The sequence below is a fragment of the Nanorana parkeri genome, unplaced genomic scaffold, assembly GCF_000935625.1.
Source record: "Nanorana parkeri isolate BGI_ZX_2015 unplaced genomic scaffold, ASM93562v1 scaffold3053, whole genome shotgun sequence".
Lineage (NCBI taxonomy): Eukaryota > Metazoa > Chordata > Amphibia > Anura > Dicroglossidae > Nanorana > Nanorana parkeri.
The window spans coordinates 10,268-30,374 of record NW_017309321.1 but is presented as its reverse complement, the minus strand read 5'-3'; the positions used below and the strand labels follow the sequence as shown (position 1 = coordinate 30,374).

The 20,107-nt window shown below is 50.7% G+C and overlaps 1 protein-coding gene across 1 annotated transcript in view; it reads left to right on the top strand.

The window, feature by feature from the left end:
- Nucleotides 1-12,848: 12,848 nt before the first annotated feature.
- Nucleotides 12,849-20,107, top strand: part of IDH3B (isocitrate dehydrogenase 3 (NAD(+)) beta) — a gene marked incomplete at its 3' end in the record, with an annotated part of 17,429 nt that continues 10,170 nt past the window's right edge. Inside the window, exons 1-6 of the mRNA XM_018574570.1 lie at nt 12,849-12,925; nt 13,713-13,815; nt 14,183-14,269; nt 14,427-14,525; nt 17,848-17,968; nt 19,791-19,895. Coding sequence (XP_018430072.1) covers nt 12,849-12,925; nt 13,713-13,815; nt 14,183-14,269; nt 14,427-14,525; nt 17,848-17,968; nt 19,791-19,895 — 592 coding nt within the window. The remainder of the gene's footprint in view (nt 12,926-13,712; nt 13,816-14,182; nt 14,270-14,426; nt 14,526-17,847; nt 17,969-19,790; nt 19,896-20,107) is intronic.

The window sequence follows — 20,107 nt, the reverse complement described above, 5'->3', positions numbered from 1 at the left end:
GGAGGGGGGGATTGGCTAGATGGGGATTGGCTATAGGGATGCACCGATACCGGTTTTTCGGTATTGAGTACCGATATTTTTTTTTACGGTACTCGCTGATACCAAATACTGATAGCGGAGTTCCCATTAGGGAAGCCGGGCGGTGTGTCATGACTCGCCACCTGGCTTCCAAATTACCCAGGCAGCCGTCTCCATGTTCCCTTGTCACCCGGTGATGAGGAAGCATAGAGCCAGCTTAATGGCCAATCAGAAAGCCAAGGGGGGAAGGTGATGACTCACTGTCCGGGCTTCCTGATTGGCCAGCTTCCCGACCAATCAGGATGCCGGGCAGTGAGTCATTACACGGCGCCCGGCATTCCCGATTGGCCGGGAAAAGCCAGCTCCACGCTACCTCATCACCAGGCTTTCTGGTCAATCACGTACCAGAAGTTCGGGATAGGCATTGGGAGCATTTGGGCGAGTACTCGCCCACATACTAGGGTGCATTCCCAGTATAAATACACATTAAAAACAAATTGCTTCCGATAGTAAACCCCAATCAATTCATCTTTACATCACTCCTGCTTCAAATTCAGAATGGGCATGCGTGTTCTTTGGAAGCAGCTCTTTAACCACTTGAAGACCGCGGTGTTTCACCCCCTTCCTGGCCAGGCCATTTTTCAGTATTTAGTGGTGGTATTTAATCACCACTGGGGGTTTTTATTTTTTACTATATAACAAGAAAAGTACCCTAAATTTTTAAAAAAAACATGTTTCCCTATAAAATGTTATAAAACATTTATTTTCACCCCAATTTTTTGGTATAATATAAAAGACGGGGTCATGTCGGGTAAATAGACACTAAACAAGTCAACCTTTAAAAATGCGCGCGCCCGCAAAATCGCAGAAAACGACCGCAACCAAAATTGGCCATAGGCGACACTTTAAACGTGGGGGGAGACCGCACACCCGCAGCTCCTGCAAGCGATCGGGCGTCTCTAGAGACGCCTGATCGCTTGTATGTAAACAGCCATCGCTGGCTGTTTACATGCTCACAGTTTCCCCTCTCGTGTGCGCGCTGAGTGCCGCACACGAGAGGGGGGAGGGGCAGGACGTCTTAAGACGCCCTCCCGCTCCTAGCAGACTTCCGTCCGGCCGTTCACAAACGGCCATGGACGGAAGTTGGTTAAGTAAACATTACAAACCTCAAAGAAACATTCTCAAGTGTGTACAGCAGTGGTGACTCTATGGGGCTGATTTATACGCACTGGAGCGGACGCCATTTACAGGCCACTGGCTGGCACTCAGGAGCATAGGTCTTTCCTCTAGAACGGCATACCGTGCAGCTATACACTGGGCGGAACATTTATAAATCAGCCCCTATGACTTGTTTCGGATTTGTAGATCTGCGAGGCGTTTGCCCTCATTTTGGGAAGAGACATTTATCTGCCATTTTGCATGAAATGTATCCTTCGGCTATGTACAAATATTGTTACCCGCTGCTCACCCTTCTCCAGCACATATGGATACTTCCTCTTTACAAACTCGTAAACAACCGTATGACTGGAACAGCTGCCAGTTCCTCGTGAAGCCTCCAGACCTTTTACCTTCTTTAGACGGCCATTAAAAAAAAAAAAACCCCAAAAAGTTGTAATCTTCTGTTAAAAGAAAAAGATGGTTAACAACGGTTTATCTTCAGGACTGAATATACTTATATATCATTTCTATGCATTGAGTATTAAAGGAGAACTATGGGGTCAGTGTTTTTCCCCATAGTTCTCCTTAGGGTAACGGGAGGACACAAACTAGCGTCCTCCCGTCACCCTAGGCTGAGTATATAGGGAGCTACAGCTCGCGGTATACTGAGACGCGGCAGCCGGAGCGGATCCCGACGTAGATGACGGGATCCGCCCAGCTGCGTGAGTGACATCTAGAGGCAGAGCCAGTTGTACCCGCCCCCTTCCCCGTCCGTTCCGCCAGTCAGCGCTGGCGGATCGGAGCGGGGAGGGGGGAATCCAGCCCCTCCCCCTGTCACGGCAGAGAGCTGTGACAGGATCGGAAGGTGAGCGAACCTGGTATGTGTTCTCTCGCCTCCCGATCTACTGAGCCGACCTGTGACAGTCTCATTGTCACAGGTCGGCTAGAACTATGAGGTGAGTGGAAATCACTCATCTTATAGTTCTCCTTTAAAGTCAGAGCATGTATCTCTTTCATTCTTCCCTAACGTGCCAAATAAAGCTTTGATCATCATAACAAGGAGTCCTTCGTTCCCGGGCTGTGGTCCTCATTGCTATAGATGAGGCTGGGCTTGGTGTGAACCCAGTTGGCACAAACCTGCTCAAAACAGTGACCGCCACTCCTTCCTTCCGGAGCCATTCCACACCCCTTTGTGTTGTATAGCTGTGGGGTGCACCTCTCTGGAACTCATTGGGTTGGGAGGAGGGGGTTGCGTTCACTCTTTTGGGCAAACTCAGGGGAACTGGGTGCACACGAAGCCCCGTCTCCACTCATTGCCAGGACAGGCTGAACGCGCATCATCAACCAGGACTTTGTCAAGAGGAGTCATCCCATCAGAACACATGGTCCACTGCCGTGTTCACTCTGGAGCAAATGAAGATTTGTGATACTCATCTACTCCGTGATACTTAGGCCCCATGCGAACTGGGCATAAAGCATCAGTCTCACGGAGGGAGGCGCTGTACATGACAGCTGCCAGAGCCCCCAGCCATTTGCATGCTGCAAGTACCTACAGAAAAAAGGCCCACAGGTAATTGCAGAAATTTGGACTCATGCAATCGCCCCCATTCGCAAGTGTGACTGGGGGTTTTAAAGCCCAATTTAACTTAAAACCAGCTACATACATTCCAGGTGCATCAAGGTGAGTAGGGTCTCAGAAGGTGATCGGGCTATAACCTGCTATAGTCTGCTTACAGGGGACTTCAATTGGGGTCCTGTATTTGCGAACTTCCCAAACGGGTTCGGTGAACATAAACAGATTATGTGGATTGGAGCAACAATCACCATATTTATTCTCAACAAATTTTTGTACAGGTCATTCTGAATTGAGAAAGCTGGTTGGACGACCAGTGAAACGTCTTCAAGAAAAATACAGCAAGTCCAGTTGCCTTGACTTATTTTTTTACAGATATAAAATGACGGGTTCAACGGTAATTATTTTAATGAAATCGCAGTGCCGGGTGAAACATGACATCAAATGGTGGAGGGAAGAAATGATACTCTGTATGACCTACCCGTGATTAAGGCTGGAAGCTTCACTTCAATATGTATCATCTCTTTCACGGTTAGTCACCTTCTTCCAAAAATGGATCTTCTATCTATAGCTTCCTCTCTGGGACTAGCGCAGATTCCCCACTAGTCCTCCATAACCTCATAGTCTCACCAACACACTTTCTGTTCCTCAATCTGCTCAAACCCCTTCCTTAATAACATCCTCCTTCCTCTTCTGCCTCTGCCAGCCAGCTCTCCTCTTCTTCTCAATATTTCCTAATTTTCAATCTCCATATATTTTCTCCTTTCACATATTGCCATCCCATCACAAAAACAATACAGCGTGCCGCCCAGTGTACCCTACAAGTTTCGTCCAAGGATAAAGACTGCTCAAGGAAGGTGTGCTAGTGTAGACATTGCTGCAAAATGTCCCGGCTACAGGAAGGCCTCCTCTATTTATAGCCTCCTCTCCATGCGTTTGCACAGTCGTGATGATGTTGCTGCGCAGTGTGTGTGGGTACATACCCGTCGTCATCACGTTATTATCGGGTACCTGGTGGAGGACCGATTAGCTGAGGAGGCCTCCCTTGCCTCACACCCCCTGCATGTGGAAACAGGGAGCGAGTAGACAGAGAGAAGCACGGGGTGCCAAGGTGTTCAGACACGGTGCCTAGTAGAAGTCCAGCAACTGGATTCCTGGAAGGACGAGCAGGGCTGGTGCACAGCTGAGATGTCAGCGAGGTTTGCAGCAGAAAGTGGGGTGCGGTCAAGCCAGGCGGTTGGCACGGTACCGACCGCCTAGCAGAGGCAGAGTCCAGGGGTGTGACGATAAGGGGGTCTGAGTCTTAATATTATAAAATAGAATTTTCTTGTGCCCCAGTCAGATCACATGTAGGTCTTCATTTAGAATTGACAGGTCCCTTCACATTCCAGATAAGAGATGCTAGATGGCTGTGATCTTTTATTGCCCCAGCCCGAGTGAAATTCCAAAATATCTCTATAAGCCTTTTATGGCTGTCGTTAATTAAAGGCATGGCACCAAACATTCATATATTTGCCAGTGGACAATTTATATCAACAAGCCGGTCTGGAGAGGGGGTGACCTCGCATTCTCTCTAAAGTCATAAAGCCTGAGTTGGAAAATCAAGCTACATTTATTAATTTGGAATTTGGGCGGTGATAGGTAAAATAAAGGTTCATCCTCCGCCTGCTTTCCCTCCCCACCCTGCCTAGGGGCCGGCTCCGGGACACCCTCCAAAAGGGGCTTATAAAATACTCTGTGTTGGCAACTAGAGTGGCTCTTGGTTTTTAAAACATCATCGAGGAACTAGAAGTCTTAACATCGAAGAAGAGTTCCCCTTTAATCTTTGGACATTATCTGCTGGAAGTCGGCTTGAAGGAGAGCCCGGCAGACTTCCACTTTGCTTCTTGAACTCTGAACTCTGTCAGAACTCACAATTCCAGGACTGTTGAGTATTCTTCTTGTATTCCCTTTTATGTTGCTGTTGTATACATATTGCGTCTCTTTTATTAAATCTTTTTCTGTATATTTTCTGCACCGTTTCTTTTATTAAAGGACGATATTAAAATCTCTACGCTCTAAATACGAACTTAACGTATACTTGCTCTCTGAAGAGCGCTACTGTATAGTGACTGCTGTCATATTCCTGTCTGAGAGGACAGCGGCATCACAGGCATTGTTTAAGTGTTTTGAATAGTCGCAGCATTTGCTGGGCGCAGTTTGTGTTCCGGTCAGACACATGGTGGCGGTGGAAGTTTGGTGGGTAAAGGGTTAACTGCGGAGTTACCCAACCCTGGTGACGATCGCTCTCAGTCTGCTGGCCTGAGATTGTGCCCCGCGAGCTGGGAAATCTCTGCGCAGGTTGAGGCTGAGAGTGCTATCGCCACGTCCTTGTGACGCTCACGCTCGGTTCAGACTTGTGTATGGTCACGTGGGATTGACGTACAGCGGGTCTGGGCCGGGCGTACGTCACAAGGGGCAGGCAGCAATCAGTGGAAGTCAGCAGCAATCCGGCTCAAGGTAACAGGCAACAGATCAGCAGGAACACAAGTTGAAAGACTGTTCAGCACTGACCCATTGGGCCAGCTGGTTTATATAGGAACATCTATTAGAGGGCTGTGAGTCATTTCCTGTGCGCCACTGTGTCCCTTCCTGTGTGCAACATTCCGTTGTGAGCGTGTGTGCAACATTCCGTTGTGAGCGTATGCACAGTAGCGTGCGAGCTCCCGGCTATGGCCTTACAGTTATGCAAATATTTGCATCATCATACTGCAGGTGATGATGACGCGGTTCTTGGAGCATGCTTTAGTTTTCCATTCGGACCGCCTATCTACTGTTCAAGACGTTTGATTTTATAATAGTTCATTTTGACCATAGTGATGAAAAAAAAAATCAATGCAGAGTACTTTCCATATAATAGATACAATCTTCTACTTTCATATTAGCCATGTATTTTAGAGAATAAGCAGAAAGTGAACTGATATGTCTGACATTTATGTAATGCACAATTAATAGTGTCCGGACTTATAGTGGAAATATCCTATATACATATAATAAATATATAGAGTTGTATGAAGAAGCAACATGTGGAACATTTAGCTTCATAGGTCAAGGTAACTAGAGTTCATGTAGAACATTTAAGTCTTATAGGTCAAGGTAACTGGATTTAATTTAGAACATTTAAAGGAGAACTATGGGGTCAGTGTTTTTCCCCATAGTTCTCTTAAAGGTCATGGGAGGACATAAACCAGCGTCCTTCCATCACCCAAAGCTCAGTATTTAGAGAGCTACAGCTCGCGGGATACACTGAGACCCCCGCAGCCGGTACGGATCCCGACAATGCTGTCAAGATCCACCCAGCTGCGTGAGTGACAGCTGGCTCTGCCTATCTAGGGAGTCGTAACTGACAGTCACCGCTCACAGCAGGGAGATGATCGGGAAGTGAGCGAGCGACGGTATGTGTTCACTCCCTTCCCGATCTATTGACCCGACAAGTGACAGGTTAATTGTCACACGTCGGCTCGAACTATCACTCACCTCATAGTTCTCCTTTAAGTCTTATAGGTCAAGGTAGCTAGAGTTCACGTAGAACATTTAGGTCTTATAACGACTAGCTATTACAAAGTCTTCCGGCGATGGGACCTTTTAAAGTTAATGTTTGGAGCGTGTAAAGGTATTTGTAATCCAAAGAAGTAACCGGTAATCTCTTCAAAGTGTCCCAACAACAGACCACACGGATGGTGAGTTTCCTTTTAAGAAGTAGTAGTGTCTCAGGAAGTTTTGGAAAAGCTCAACACATACAAGGATGGCCAAAGGCTGATCACCAATCCAACATCCGGTGGATATCTTTCTTAAAGCTGCCAATAGAGATTTATGAGATTGGATCCATGGTACGAGTAGCTATACTATCAGGAAGCAGGGGGTGTTACCTCAGCTCGGGGACCACGGGCACGGCGCAGGGCACGGGTTCCCCTTCAGCTTGGTAGAACTCCTTGAGCCAGTCGCACGGCGGGTGCGCGGGCACAGTACGCAGGCTGCACGCGCATCCCTGGAAGCGCGCGTGTAGCGCTCCTGCGCCATCAGGCTATCAGGTGTGAGACTTGCTGGGGGAGGTTCCCAGTGCACACCTTCCATCTCTCTCGCCTGCCATTGGTTCCCGGGGAGGGAGGCCTCCTGTTTGCCTCGGTGACAGGGGGGTGGTCTTACCTCCCCTGGCTATAAAAACCTGGCCTGAGCTCTGGCTTGTTGCTGAGTTATTCCACCTTATGGTGTGAACACCTAGCCTCCCTGTTGATCCTCTTGTTGCCCCTTTGCTGTACTTCCCGATTGCTGAACCTTGGACTGTCTTTTGGCCTTTGAAACTTTGCTGCCTGCCTCGACCCGCACTGGACTTCGACTACCCTCTTGGATTATCCCTAAACTTGTACTTCGTTTCTGGACTTATCAGCTGCTTACTGCCAGTGGGTTCCTTACCTCGCTATTAGCTCCCTGGTACGTCTAACATATACAGACTCTGATTTGGATCAAACCTTAGTACTGGATCCCGATCTTCTATACATTGTGATGTTTGTGGAATCTAGCACAACGGTGAGCACTAAGAGACCACTCTTGAAGCCGTCTTTAACATAGAAGAGGACAGTCTTGATTCACCCAAAGATCGACAATCCATGTCCTGCACATAATCTGCTTTCCTTCAACATAAAGAAACATGACAGTTCACTTGACTTTCATCAAAACAACTATCTCACTGACATCCGGTTGTCCAGTACACGATAGTCCCTCAGTTGCTTTCCTTAGCGTCAAGCGTCTCACCATACACCTGTGTGATTCTTGCAAATGCTCACCCCTCGTTGGTTACTGACTCTCTCCCAGTCTGCCCAACAGGTCTCCTGGGTGCCGCTGACCCTCTTGACCTCTCCCAGCCTCCCCTGGCTGTTCCACATGTGCTTCCAGCCCGCACCAGAGTCCGCTTGTGGCCGTGTGCCTCCTGCACACCCACTACTCTCTCTGGTCCAGACTCCTAATGAGGCTGATCTCAGCCACCTGATCATCCTAGACTGGTCATTGACAACACCTGGCCCCAGGACTAGAGATTTCATCCCCCCCAGAGTGTGACGGAGCCCCGTACTCAGGAAGGGTATGTCCGCCGCTGTATTCTTCCTTGCTCAGGAGATATTGCAACCTGAAGATCCTTAGCTCCCAGTTTCCCCAGTCACTGGTCGAGACACGTGTAGGGTGAAACAAACTCTGATTTATTAAGAAACTGTGCAACCTATTATACAGAAAGTGATCAGATCAGAATATAATCCCATCACATCCACCCTGCCCTCCCTGGACATTCTGTCTGCTCCACACTACAGGGGTCCACCTGCTTAACAGCTCCAGACAGCCATAGGAGGAGCCTGGCCAGAAGGTCATTGTCCTGAGCTCCTTCAGAGTACAAAGGGAGATAAAGAGGGGGGGGGGGGGCTGATAGTCTTTTCATAACCAGGTTACTCAGTATAACATAACTCAACACCAATACACATTTAACTCATAAACTGATCACCATGTCGTCACACAGAGCTCTTAGAAATCTCCAGAGCTCCAGATCCCGGCTACAATCCAGAAAACCTGGAAGAAACTGAATAGCCAGCTTGTTCCCTGCAAAACTATTCAGATTCTGGAACATTCTGGAACCTCTCAGTCCCCTGGCAGAGAGTCCTGGGTGACTATGTTGCCAAATTACACAGTGGCATTGCCAAAACATACTTCATGTGCATAGATCATGTTTACCCGAGGAGGTTGTCTCAAATCTTCTTTTATATTTTAGCTGGGCTATAGGTCATAAGCTCAGAGATAGACGTCCTCGTTGTGGCTTCCTTTCTGGGGAACTTTAGATTTCCTCCATGCCTCTAGAAAGCAGCTTTTCAAAGACTGGGCAACTCAGGAATTTTCAACAGTTTGAGTCCCTTACGTCAACTGTTGACCATAAGTTGTTGACTTTTGCAGCCGTCTCGGAGAGTTTCCTATTCGTGAACTGTGAATTATTTACTAATATGCTCCTACGCAATACGTATTCTTAGAAACCTTTCAATTTCAGATTGGGGGAACCCCCAGATCGGCTGCTTTCCAAATCTTGTCCAAATAATAGCTGATGTTTATAGGTGTTGTAGAATAGATCTGGATCATGCGGAACGTTCCACCGGTCACTCAAAGTGGACTAATTATTTCTCCAATATATCTACCACTGAGATTCTTCAAGCCTTTCATAGGGGATGGAATACGATTACTGTGTCCACCTATAGAGAAATGGCTATGGGAAGGAAACCGAATGAGCGTCCGATCACGTATAGAGTGGGGGTCGGGAGTACTTCTCGGCGCTGGGATCTGGCAGGACCCAATTCCTCCTGATTTGGACAAGCCTACCTTGTCTGGCCATGGGCTGGGAAAGGCACGCCCCCTGGAGTGGTGACCCAGGGGTGCTCGAGTATTACTTTGGGTTTGGGACCCCACTGTTGCGAAAGGCAAGACACCTTTTGCTGCACATCACCTCTTGGGCTAGGCAACCTTGACACTCCAGCTGTTGTGGAACTACAAGTCCCATGAGGCATTGCAAGGCTCTGACAGCCACAGACATAACTCCCAGAGGCAGATGCATGTTGGGATTTGTAGTTTTGGCACAGCTGGAGTGCCAAGGTTGCCTACCCCTGGGCTAGGCCTTTTGGCTGAGACCATGGGTCACTTTTATTACCGGGCAGCAAGGCCTAGCCTTTGTCTAGTACAATGGCACTTTAAATTTATTTGTCTTCACTTTTATGTTCACCTTTCACTATTTTGTATGTGTTTTTCACTCCACAGGATGGTGGGTGTGGGTTTTTGGGCCTACCCTGAAGTCTAGGGGGGAGGATGTGTGGCCCTTAGGTTCCTTCCTCCACTGAATCGAAGGACTCCCTTCGGGGAAGCTACCAACCGTGTACTCGGTGGTCGGCTGACCGCGAGGAATGAGTCCGCCTGGTTTCAGCCAGGTGGACACGGGTGCCTTGTCCACGTCAGGAGCCTTGTGCCCTGGAGGATCAGGGATGGGCTGACAGACCCTTCTGTGCACTTTTTTTGTGTGTGTTCACATGCACATTTTTTGTGCACTTTTTGGGTGTTTCGTAGCACGTTCCATGGACTTAAAAAAAAAAAATGGTATGAAGAGTTTACCATGGAGGTTCTATCTCTCCACATAGGTCCTATCTTATGGGTCTCAGATGCTCCTCTAGATGTCTGAAATGTGGGCAGTAATCATCAGAGTTATATCATGCTTTTTAGAGCTGCCCCAAGTCCTTGTGGAATGATATTGTCCAGTGTACGCGGCCAAACCTGGTTAATTATTGACCTCTGCCTGCAGCTTGGCCAATCTTTAGTATTAGGGATGCACCGATACCGATTCTAGTATCAGTGCCGATACCGAGTATTTGGGCGAGTACTCGTACTTGCCCCAAATGCCCCGATACCTTTCCAGATACTGGAACTTCCGGTCAGAGGGAGATTTCTGGAGCGAGGGAACATGGAGCCGGAAAGCCGCCTCCATGCCGGGAAGCCAATCAGCATCGAGCCGGCCAAACAGATCTGATAATATGGTGACACTGTGACGGACCACCTGGTACCCCGACCGGGTAACTCCGTCAGAAATCAGCTTCCTCTCCGCTGGAACCTGAATTCCAGTGTCCTCAGCCCAAACCTGCCCAATTATTGGACAGAACCAATGTATTAGGACAGAAAGCTAAACTCCTCAATCATGGATGGGCTGACAGACCCTTCTGTGCACTTTTTTTGTGTGTGTTCACATGCACATTTTTTGTGCACTTTTTGGGTGTTTCGTAGCACGTTCCATGGACTTAAAAAAAAAAAATGGTATGAAGAGTTTACCATGGAGGTTCTATCTCTCCACATAGGTCCTATCTTATGGGTCTCAGATGCTCCTCTAGATGTCTGAAATGTGGGCAGTAATCATCAGAGTTATATCATGCTTTTTAGAGCTGCCCCAAGTCCTTGTGGAATGATATTGTCCAGTGTACGCGGCCAAACCTGGTTAATTATTGACCTCTGCCTGCAGCTTGGCCAATCTTTAGTATTAGGGATGCACCGATACCGATTCTAGTATCAGTGCCGATACCGAGTATTTGGGCGAGTACTCGTACTTGCCCCAAATGCCCCGATACCTTTCCAGATACTGGAACTTCCGGTCAGAGGGAGATTTCTGGAGCGAGGGAACATGGAGCCGGAAAGCCGCCTCCATGCCGGGAAGCCAATCAGCATCGAGCCGGCCAAACAGATCTGATAATATGGTGACACTGTGACGGACCACCTGGTACCCCGACCGGGTAACTCCGTCAGAAATCAGCTTCCTCTCCGCTGGAACCTGAATTCCAGTGTCCTCAGCCCAAACCTGCCCAATTATTGGACAGAACCAATGTATTAGGACAGAAAGCTAAACTCCTCAATCATCAGACAACACCAATGTGGAAGTGGAAACCAAGATCTGCTTAATTGAAGGAAGCGCACAGAGTTTATACCTCACAGGATCAGATAGGAATGCAGTGTGTTCCCTCCCCTAGACAGCCGGGTGCCGCATTGGAATTCCTTAAGCACAGACACTCTTTGAACCTAATGAATGTCCTTAATCAGATAAGAGCTTGATCCCATGATCCCAAACAATGGCCCCTCCAGACAGCCGGCTGCCTTCACAAAAACACATTTAGCAGAGATGGTATCCAAACAAGATGGAAGTCTGGAGAGTTCAAATCAAGTCAAATAGTGACCTGCTCTCTCTCTCTAGATGAAATATTAAACAGGAAAACACTCACAGCAAACAAAGTTCTCCGGGGTAATAAATCTCTGCAGCCCTAGGTCCGTAGTCAGTAGGAAGGAGGCCGGCCCTCAGGCTCCTCCAGCAGCCCCGGTGACGGTTCAGTCCATCACGGACACAACCTCCACCCTGCAGAAACCTCATTCCCCTCACATCGATCCTCAGCAGCAGTCATTACCGTACCTCAGATGTCCCTCGGCCAGACACCGTTCTCTAGGATCTGCCCACGTCTCCTGTGTGTACAGCGCCGGCACCGCCTCCTTGATGCTGCTCAATGGATATGTTCTGGATCGCCGTCTCTAACCCTTTCTTTGGGGTCACTTGATGTTTGTGTTTCAGAACGATTGGACTGAGACAATCCTCAGCAAGGATACTCAAACCCCAAAGTTTTTGGTTGTATGGCGATCCATCCCGAAAAATATAGGGATTGGGTACGGCGTGCTCTGATAAAAAGAGGCCTACATGATAGTAATACGATCTTCTGATCAGCAGTGGCCCCCACAAACAATGTCTATCCTGACAAGACATGGGCCAGCAAATGGGCAACTCTATGTGATGGGACAATGGGCAAGCAACAAATGAGAGATGAATACACGGGCAGAAAGCAGCCAATTGGGACAGCTGTTGTCAAAGCCCCCAATGAAGCGGGATTGTTTGGCCCCTGAAATCCGCTGCCTGCTTTCCGTCATTGTAGTTTAATAACATACATATTTGGACTCCTGAGACGTTTGCTTGGTAACGATTTGGTTACCTGTGGACTTCTCAAGCCAGGTGACCTCTACACTGGGAGGGCCCTCCTCGGACTTGTGGAGAGCTGCCAAACTCAGGCAATTTCTGAAGGGAAGGAGACCTCCACCATACTGGAGATGAGGAGACTGAGGGAAAGGAGACCTCCTCCATGTTGGAGATGAGGAGAGCAGAGGGAAGGAGACCTCCTCCATATTGGAGATGAGGAGAGCGAAGGGAAGGAGACCTCCTTAGGGTTGCCACCTTTTCTTCAAGCGAAGCCCGAACACTCAATCGACACTGGGAAATTTTATTTGGAGAATGAGTCGTGGCTTATTCATATATAAAAATTGCCGCCCATTCATATGTAAATATCACAGTAGAGACTATTTTCAGTGGGGGGCCAGTAGCCCCTATCTTCATTTTGGTTGCCTCTGTCTGCCGGACATCTTGTGTCCAGGTTTCTTCTGCCATGAAACCTGGACACAGCATTCAAAACCCGAACTGTCCGGGTGAATCCTGAATAGGTGGCAACCCTAGACCTCCTCCATGTTGGAGATGAGGAGAGCGGAGGGGAAGGAGACCTCTTCCTTACTGGAGATGAGGAGAGTGGAGAGGAAGGAGACCTCCTCCATGTTGGAGATGAGGAGAGCAGAGGGAAGGAGACCTCCTCCATGTTGGAGATGAGGAGAGCGGAGGGGAAGGAGACCTCCTCCTTACTGGAGATGAGAAGAGTGGAGAGGAAGGAGACCTCCATGTTGGAGATGAGGAGACTGAGAGAAAGGAGACCTCCTCCATGTTGGAGATGAGGAGAGGGAGACCTCCTCCATGTTGGAGATGAGGAGAGCAGAGGGAAGGAGACCTCCTCCATGTTGGAGATGAGGAGACTGAGGGGAAGGAGACCTCCTCCATGTTGGAGATGAGGACACTGAGGGGAAGGAGACCTCCTCCATGTTGTAGTAAATTGCGTCTCAGTTCTGTCTGTGTCAGATTCATATTCACCTCACTGACATGTCTTTGCATGCGCTGTACGTTCCCGCCATTTATCACACACTGTATGCACACACCCCTCACCATCACACATCTCCCGTGGGCGGAGTTTCAATGATCAGTCTTCCCGCTGTCACTCATCTCACCGGGGGCGGAGCTTCACTCTGCTGCCACTCATCTCACGGGGGCGGAGCTTTAATGCTGTCTCACTCGACTGTCACTGATGTCCGGGGGCAGGATTTAAAGTCATAAGAAGGTGGAGCCCCCCGAATCCATTTATAAAGAGAAATGGGCGGTATTTCATTTGGAATGGGCGGGACGTCGCGTAGAAAGTAGTGTAGAGTGAAGATAGGAAGGAGGCAGGACTCCAGAGGTGAGGGGGCGGGATTTCACTTAAAGGTAGTGAGGGGCGTGGTCTCTACACTCTTGAAGGAGGTTGAGGACACCGGAAGTATCGGACTTTCCTCTCTTCTACATCCGGGTCACCACTATCTCCAAAATGGCGGCGGTCAGGCAGCTGTTTGCAGCGGCTCAGGTGAAACTCTGATGTTGGAGATGAATGTTGTACATTGTTTCACTCTTCTGTGTACACATTGCCTGCTCTCCTCCTGAACGTACCCGGTGTCTGGCTGTCCTCAACCAGCATGCAGCCAGTGAAGGAGGAACTCCTCATCTATATAATGTTTCCTGGCTGAATGTCATAATGGCAGCCAGACACCCGGCATTTACGGGAGGAGGGGCACAGTATCCCTAAAGGGGACTCCGTACCTGCAGCGCCCCCTGTGTTGCATGGACGTGACTCGCTCCATCCATCCATATTGCTGTCATGTGACAGACCACGCCCCTATCACCATTGTGGGCGGAGTTTCTCTTAGTAATGGTAATTCTTCCTTCCTTTGCAGAGATGCGTCTGTGTGCGGAGTTCTCCCTTCACCCGGAGGTCTCTGTCCTCCTCCGCCGCAGCCCTCCAACAAGCCCAGGACAGCCAGGTGAGTCGTGTCTGCGGGGTGCCCCCTTATATCAGGGGTGGAGCAATGCGGCTTATAACAGCCAATCAGGATTAAAGAGAACCTGTCACTGAGGAGAAACTGACAATACAGAGGTGCTTGCTCACCTGTCATTCTGCTTGTTCCCCGGGTGTCACAGGGGGAGTCCAGCCGGACAGAGGGGGCCTTCCATGTCACCATGATCCCGGGGGACGGAGTGGGTCCGGAGCTCATGCACTCGGTGAAGGAAGTCTTTAAGGTGAGTGTGAGGTATGTGGTGACAACGTGCCGAGTCTTTCACACCGCAGTCATCTCTCACAGGGCCGGCCATACCCGGGTCACATGACCACTAGATTGTAGTCCTGAATTCTACATTCATGTGTCCACACCCATGTCACTGTTCTACTGCGCGTGTGGGATGTCCCTCAGTTTGCCCCACCCCCTATGTGTGTGTGGGATGTCCCTCAGTTTGCCCCACCCCCTATGTGTGTGTGGGATGTCCCTCAGTTTGCCCCACCCCCTATGTGTGTGTGGGATGTCCCTCAGTTTGCCCCACCCCTTATGTGTGTGGGAGATGTCCCTCAGTTTGCCCCACCCCTTATGTGTGTGTGGGATGTCCCTCAGTTTGCCTCACCCCCTATGTGTTTGTGGGATGTACCTCAGTTTGCCCCACCCCGTATGTGTGTGTGGGATGTCCCTCAGTTTGCCCCACCCTCTATTTGTGTGTGGGCTGTACCTCAGTTTGCCCCACCCTCTATGTGTGTGTGGGCTGTACCTCAGTTGGCCCCACCCCCTATGTGTGTGTGGGATGTCCCTCAGTTTGCCCCACCCCCTATGTGTTTGTGGGATGTTCCTCAGTTTGCCCCACCCCCTATGTGTGTGTGGGCTGTGCCCAATCTGGCCTGTACATGGGAGAGACTCTAGAGAAGTCCTGGAGGCGAGCATGGGAGGAGTTGACAAGGGAGCTGGAAAGCAGGAGGTTGATTGAGCTATATTGCGGGGCCCCACGGGTGTTCACAAGCCTGCGAGTGAGGCTGGGAGAGGGAGGGAGTGAGGGTGCAAGCAGCCCAACTAATCGAATGACCAACTAATCGAATGACCAACTAATCGATAATATAAATCCTTGACAACGATTTTTATTATCAATTTATTATTGATTAGTTGTTTCAGCCCCAATCAACTGGATCCTAAACCTTCAGAAATCCCCGCTGGAACCGATCCATCGCACGGTCCGGTTCCTCAACACCGAGTCTTTCTTCCCCAGGAGTAACCTCAACCTCTCCATTCCCAGACTCTTTAGTAGGAGGAGTCACCTGAATCTCCGCTTCTAGATGGAAATCCTGGGGGGAGGGGCTCCTCGTAGCATCTTTCAATTCTTTTCCATTCGCCCGGGTTCACTCCAGACCCCCGAAAAAACACAACATTGCTCGGACAGACCCGTTCTTATGGCACCGAAGGCCCCGGTGTGGTGGCTTAGGACTTGAGGAAGTCCTCTTCTTCCCGTCTTCAGGAAGATCCTCGTGATGGATGCCAAAACTGTCGTGCTGAGCTGGATCTCTTGGACGTTGCAGTGATTTCATCTCATGCATGGTTGTTGGTTGTCTCTGCAACGCTGGACCTCCCGGCCGGAGGGTCCCCAGATCTCAGATCAGACTATGGCATGGCAGTGGCCGGGAGGAACCAGCAGTCTCACCAGGTGGGTATGGTGGATCCCGTCCTGAGCAGAGCTTCACATTTCAGCCTTGTCGGCCATTTCCATCCCGGACGTGGACAATCGGCAGGCAGACTTCCACAGCCGGCGGCACCTGGCCCCCAGTTGAGTGGTCCCTACCCGTGGAGGTGTTCCAGGTCCTGTGTCACAGGATGGGGACACCTGGATGTGTTGCCTCCCGGCTCCGGGTCTAACAGCAAACTGGGCAGGTTTGGCTTCAGGTCCCGGAATCTTTTGGTGGAAGCTCTGTGGGATCAAAACACTCATCGCCAGGACCAAGAGTCCTAAACCAGGGATGTCCAAACTCCGGCTGTGGTGCAACTACGAATCCCATGAGGCTTTGCAAGGTTCTCACAGCCACAGATATGACTCCCGGAGAGAGGTGCTTCATGGGATTTGTAGTTCCACCACAGGAGTTTGGACATCCCTGTCCTAAACAAATCTTCTACAATGCGAGAGGACGAGGAGAGGCTTCTATCCAGCGAACGGAACTTCAGTACGTTCTGGTCTGTGGCTCCCTGCCCTGAAATGCCTTCATCTGCTTTGCAGGATGGAGACAGAGGGCACCCCAGTGATCCCCACGGTTCCGGCCTGGGTCAGGCAGATGTGGTACTCCAGCCATTTATTGCCAACGCCATACAGCTGTTTCAGGCTTTTCGGCCCTCGTTAGTGCAGTGTATGGGGTTGGAGGGGATTTCTGATCGCTTTCTCACCATAGTCTGTACGCGTATACCATCACGGTGAGTATAGACTCTCTGTCCTCCACCCCCCCCAACCCCCCACTGTCTTCCATGAAGTCCTCCTGCTGGTCCATTGATGTCACAGGTTCGGTTAGTACTTCATCTTGGACTAAGCATTGCCCGGGGTATATCCATAAGAACCATGGGATTTGTAGTTGAAAATGGGTTGGTTGTCACTTGCCAAAGCCTGCTCAAAACTCTGACCACACCCCCCCCTTCCAACCCAATCTGTGTCAAACCCAACTGGGATCGCGCCAAACCCAACTGGGATCGCGCCAAACCCAACTGGGATCGCGCCAAACCCAACTGGGATCGTGCCAAACCCAACTGGGATCGTGCCAAGCCCAACTGGGATCCAGCCAAGCCCAACTGGGATCCAGCCAAACCCAACTGGGATCGCGCCAAGCCCAGCTGGGATCGCGCCAAACACAGCTGGGATTGCGCCAAACCCAGCTGGGATCGCGCCAAACCCAGCTGGGATCGCGCCAAGCCCAACTGGGATCGTGCCAAACCCAACTGGGATCGCGCCAAGCCCAACTGGGATCCAGCCAAACCCAACTGGGATCGCGCCAAACCCAGCTGGGATCGCGCCAAGCCCAGCTGGGATCGCGCCAAGCCCAGCTGGGATTGCGCCAAACCCAGCTGGGATCGCGCCAGACCCAACTGGGATCGCGCCAAACCCAGCTGGGATTGCGCCAAACCCAGCTGGGATTGCGCCAAACCCAGCTGGGATCGCGCCAAGCCCACCTGGGATCGCGCCAAGCCCACCTGGGATCGCGCCAAGCCCAACTGGGATCGCGCCAATCCCCACTGGGATCGCGCCAAGCCCAACTGGGATCGCGCAAAGCCCAACATCATCTCTAGTTGACACTGACCGTCATTCAACCAGGTGGCGGGTCGCAGAGGACGAGTTGTCCTCTTGGGAATCTATACTGAGGTGGAGTCTTGCTTTAAACTCCTTCCATGTCCTTCTCCTGTCGCGATGCACAAATCTGCCCTATGATCAGCCGTGATGTCCTCAGTACATACATGTGAACGTTGCACTTCTCTAACACGCCACCAGATGTGATTTTTGTACGTGTGATGATCATCATTTAACACGCGGTTCTCTCCTCCGTGGGTTCCGACAGGCGGCCGACGTTCCGGTGGAGTTTGAGGAGCATCACCTGAGCGAGGTGCAGAACATGGCGTCCGAAGAGAAGCTGGAGCAGGTGCTGACCTCCATGAGAGCCAATAGAGTCGCCATCAAAGGTGAGTCGTCACGGGCCGCACAGGTCACATGTGACGGAGAAGAGCTGCTCCGGGGCCAATGCTGATATGTGGTGTTGTATCTAATGTGCTGCTGTCCTAAAGTGGACCTGTCATGTCAGAAGGTCTTCTGTAAGAGATGTCTGTGACACTCCATGCTTATGTGCCGGGGAACCCGCAGCAGCTGTGCCGGTGAACCCGCAGCAACAGCAGCTGTGCCGGTGAACCCGCAGCAACAGCAGCTGTGCCGGTGAACCCGCAGCAGCAGCACTGTGCCGGTGAACCCGCAGCAGCTGTGCCGGGGAACCCGCAGCAGCTGTGCCGGGGAACCCGCAGCAGCTGTGTCGGGGAACCCGCAGCAGCTGTGCCGGGGAACCCGCACTGTGCCTTGTAGTGTAACTGCTTGTGTAAATGCAGTCTAAATGACGGACCGCGGTACGGACTGGATGGCCATTTGGACCTCCGCTCAATGAAAATGTTGCTTACCGGACGGACGTCCTTATATTGTAATTCGCTGCCCCTTCTGTAGAGGGCGTTGGTGAGCTCAGAAGAGCTGAGTGCTGTAATGTGGTTTTGGAGTGTTTATTATACTTCAGCAGACACTCCCTTCCCCGCCGGTTATTCAGAATATATCGATATTTCCCCCATGACATGTTTTACAATCTAACAAGCAACGTATCATTGAGTGGAAGCAAGTCAGGATTGGGTAGACATCCTCTGGATCACATTCCTATTCGCTGTAGGCGAGGTCATGTGTCCCAGCCGCCACCTCCTCCTGCTCCTTGTAACACGGGGTCGTGTTTGACATCCAATTGATGGTTATTCTCTTATACATCCGTGTCATCTTTTTATGAATATCACTCCCTCCATGCACCAGCCTGGCATATGAAAAGGTATTTCTTCTGGTATTTAAAGGAGAACTACGGGGTCAGGGCCATAGTTCTCCTTAGGGTAACGGGAGGACACAAACTAGCGTCCTCCCGTCACCCTAAGCTCAGTATATAGGGAGCTACAGCTCGCGGTATACTGAGACGCCGCAGCCGGAGCGGATCCCGAGTCTGGATCCGCCCAGCTTCATGACTGACAGCTGGCTCTGCCTATCTAGAGGCAGCTGTCCCCGCCCCTCCCCCGTCCGTTCTGCCAGTCAACGCTGGCGGATCAGAGCGGGGAGGGGGGAATACAGCCCCTCCCCCCTGTCACGGCAGAGAGCCGTGACAGGATCGAGAGGTGAGCGAACGCCGGTATGTGTTCCCGATCTACTGAGCCGACCTGTGACAGTCCCATTGTCACAGGTCGGCTAGAACTATGAGGAGGAGTGACAAGCCCCGCCCCTCCCCCTCATAGTTCTCCTTTAAACATAAATTTTGTTCAGGATTTGTATTCACTTTCAACCATTCCGGGAGTGTTTTACGGCTTTTTACGATGCGGCTGCATTAGAAGGCTCTGGCTTTGCACACTCTAAGTACCGTTTGAGACCGGGCTTGTTGGCTGTCGGGGCAGATCCTGGCAAAGATGTTTTATGCATTCCATCCACTATTCCGCTTAATTCAATCCGGACCCTCCTCGGGCTGACGCGTTTTGTGTCAGACTCTATTCAGATGGAACGCATCAGTGAGGAGGGTCTGAGCGGACTTTCTGTGATCTGTCCGGAACAATAAAGTTTTGCTATTGCAGCGGAGTGTGACCGGCTCTGTTTATTGTACGAGGACGGAGGCTGGTCTGCGGAAACGCACCCTGAGCTGTATAGTACATCACAGATGGGGGGAGGGGACCCTGCAGGAGGAGGTGATAGTGTGTGTGTGTGACATGTCCTCTGTGTCCGCAGGAAAGATCCACACCCCCATGGAGTACAAAGGTGAACTGGCCTCCTACGAGATGAGACTCAGGTATGGTCTGCATACTCCCCGGGTACACACCACACAGGGCTCAGGTATGGGCTGCATACACCCCGGGTACACACCACACAGGGCTCAGGTACGGGCTGCATACTCCCCGGGTACACACCACACATGGCTCAGGTATGGGCTGCATACTCCCCGGGTACACACCACACATGGCTCAGGTATGGGCTGCATACTCCCCGGGTACACACCACACATGGCTCAGGTATGGGCTGCATACTCCCCGGGTACACACCACACA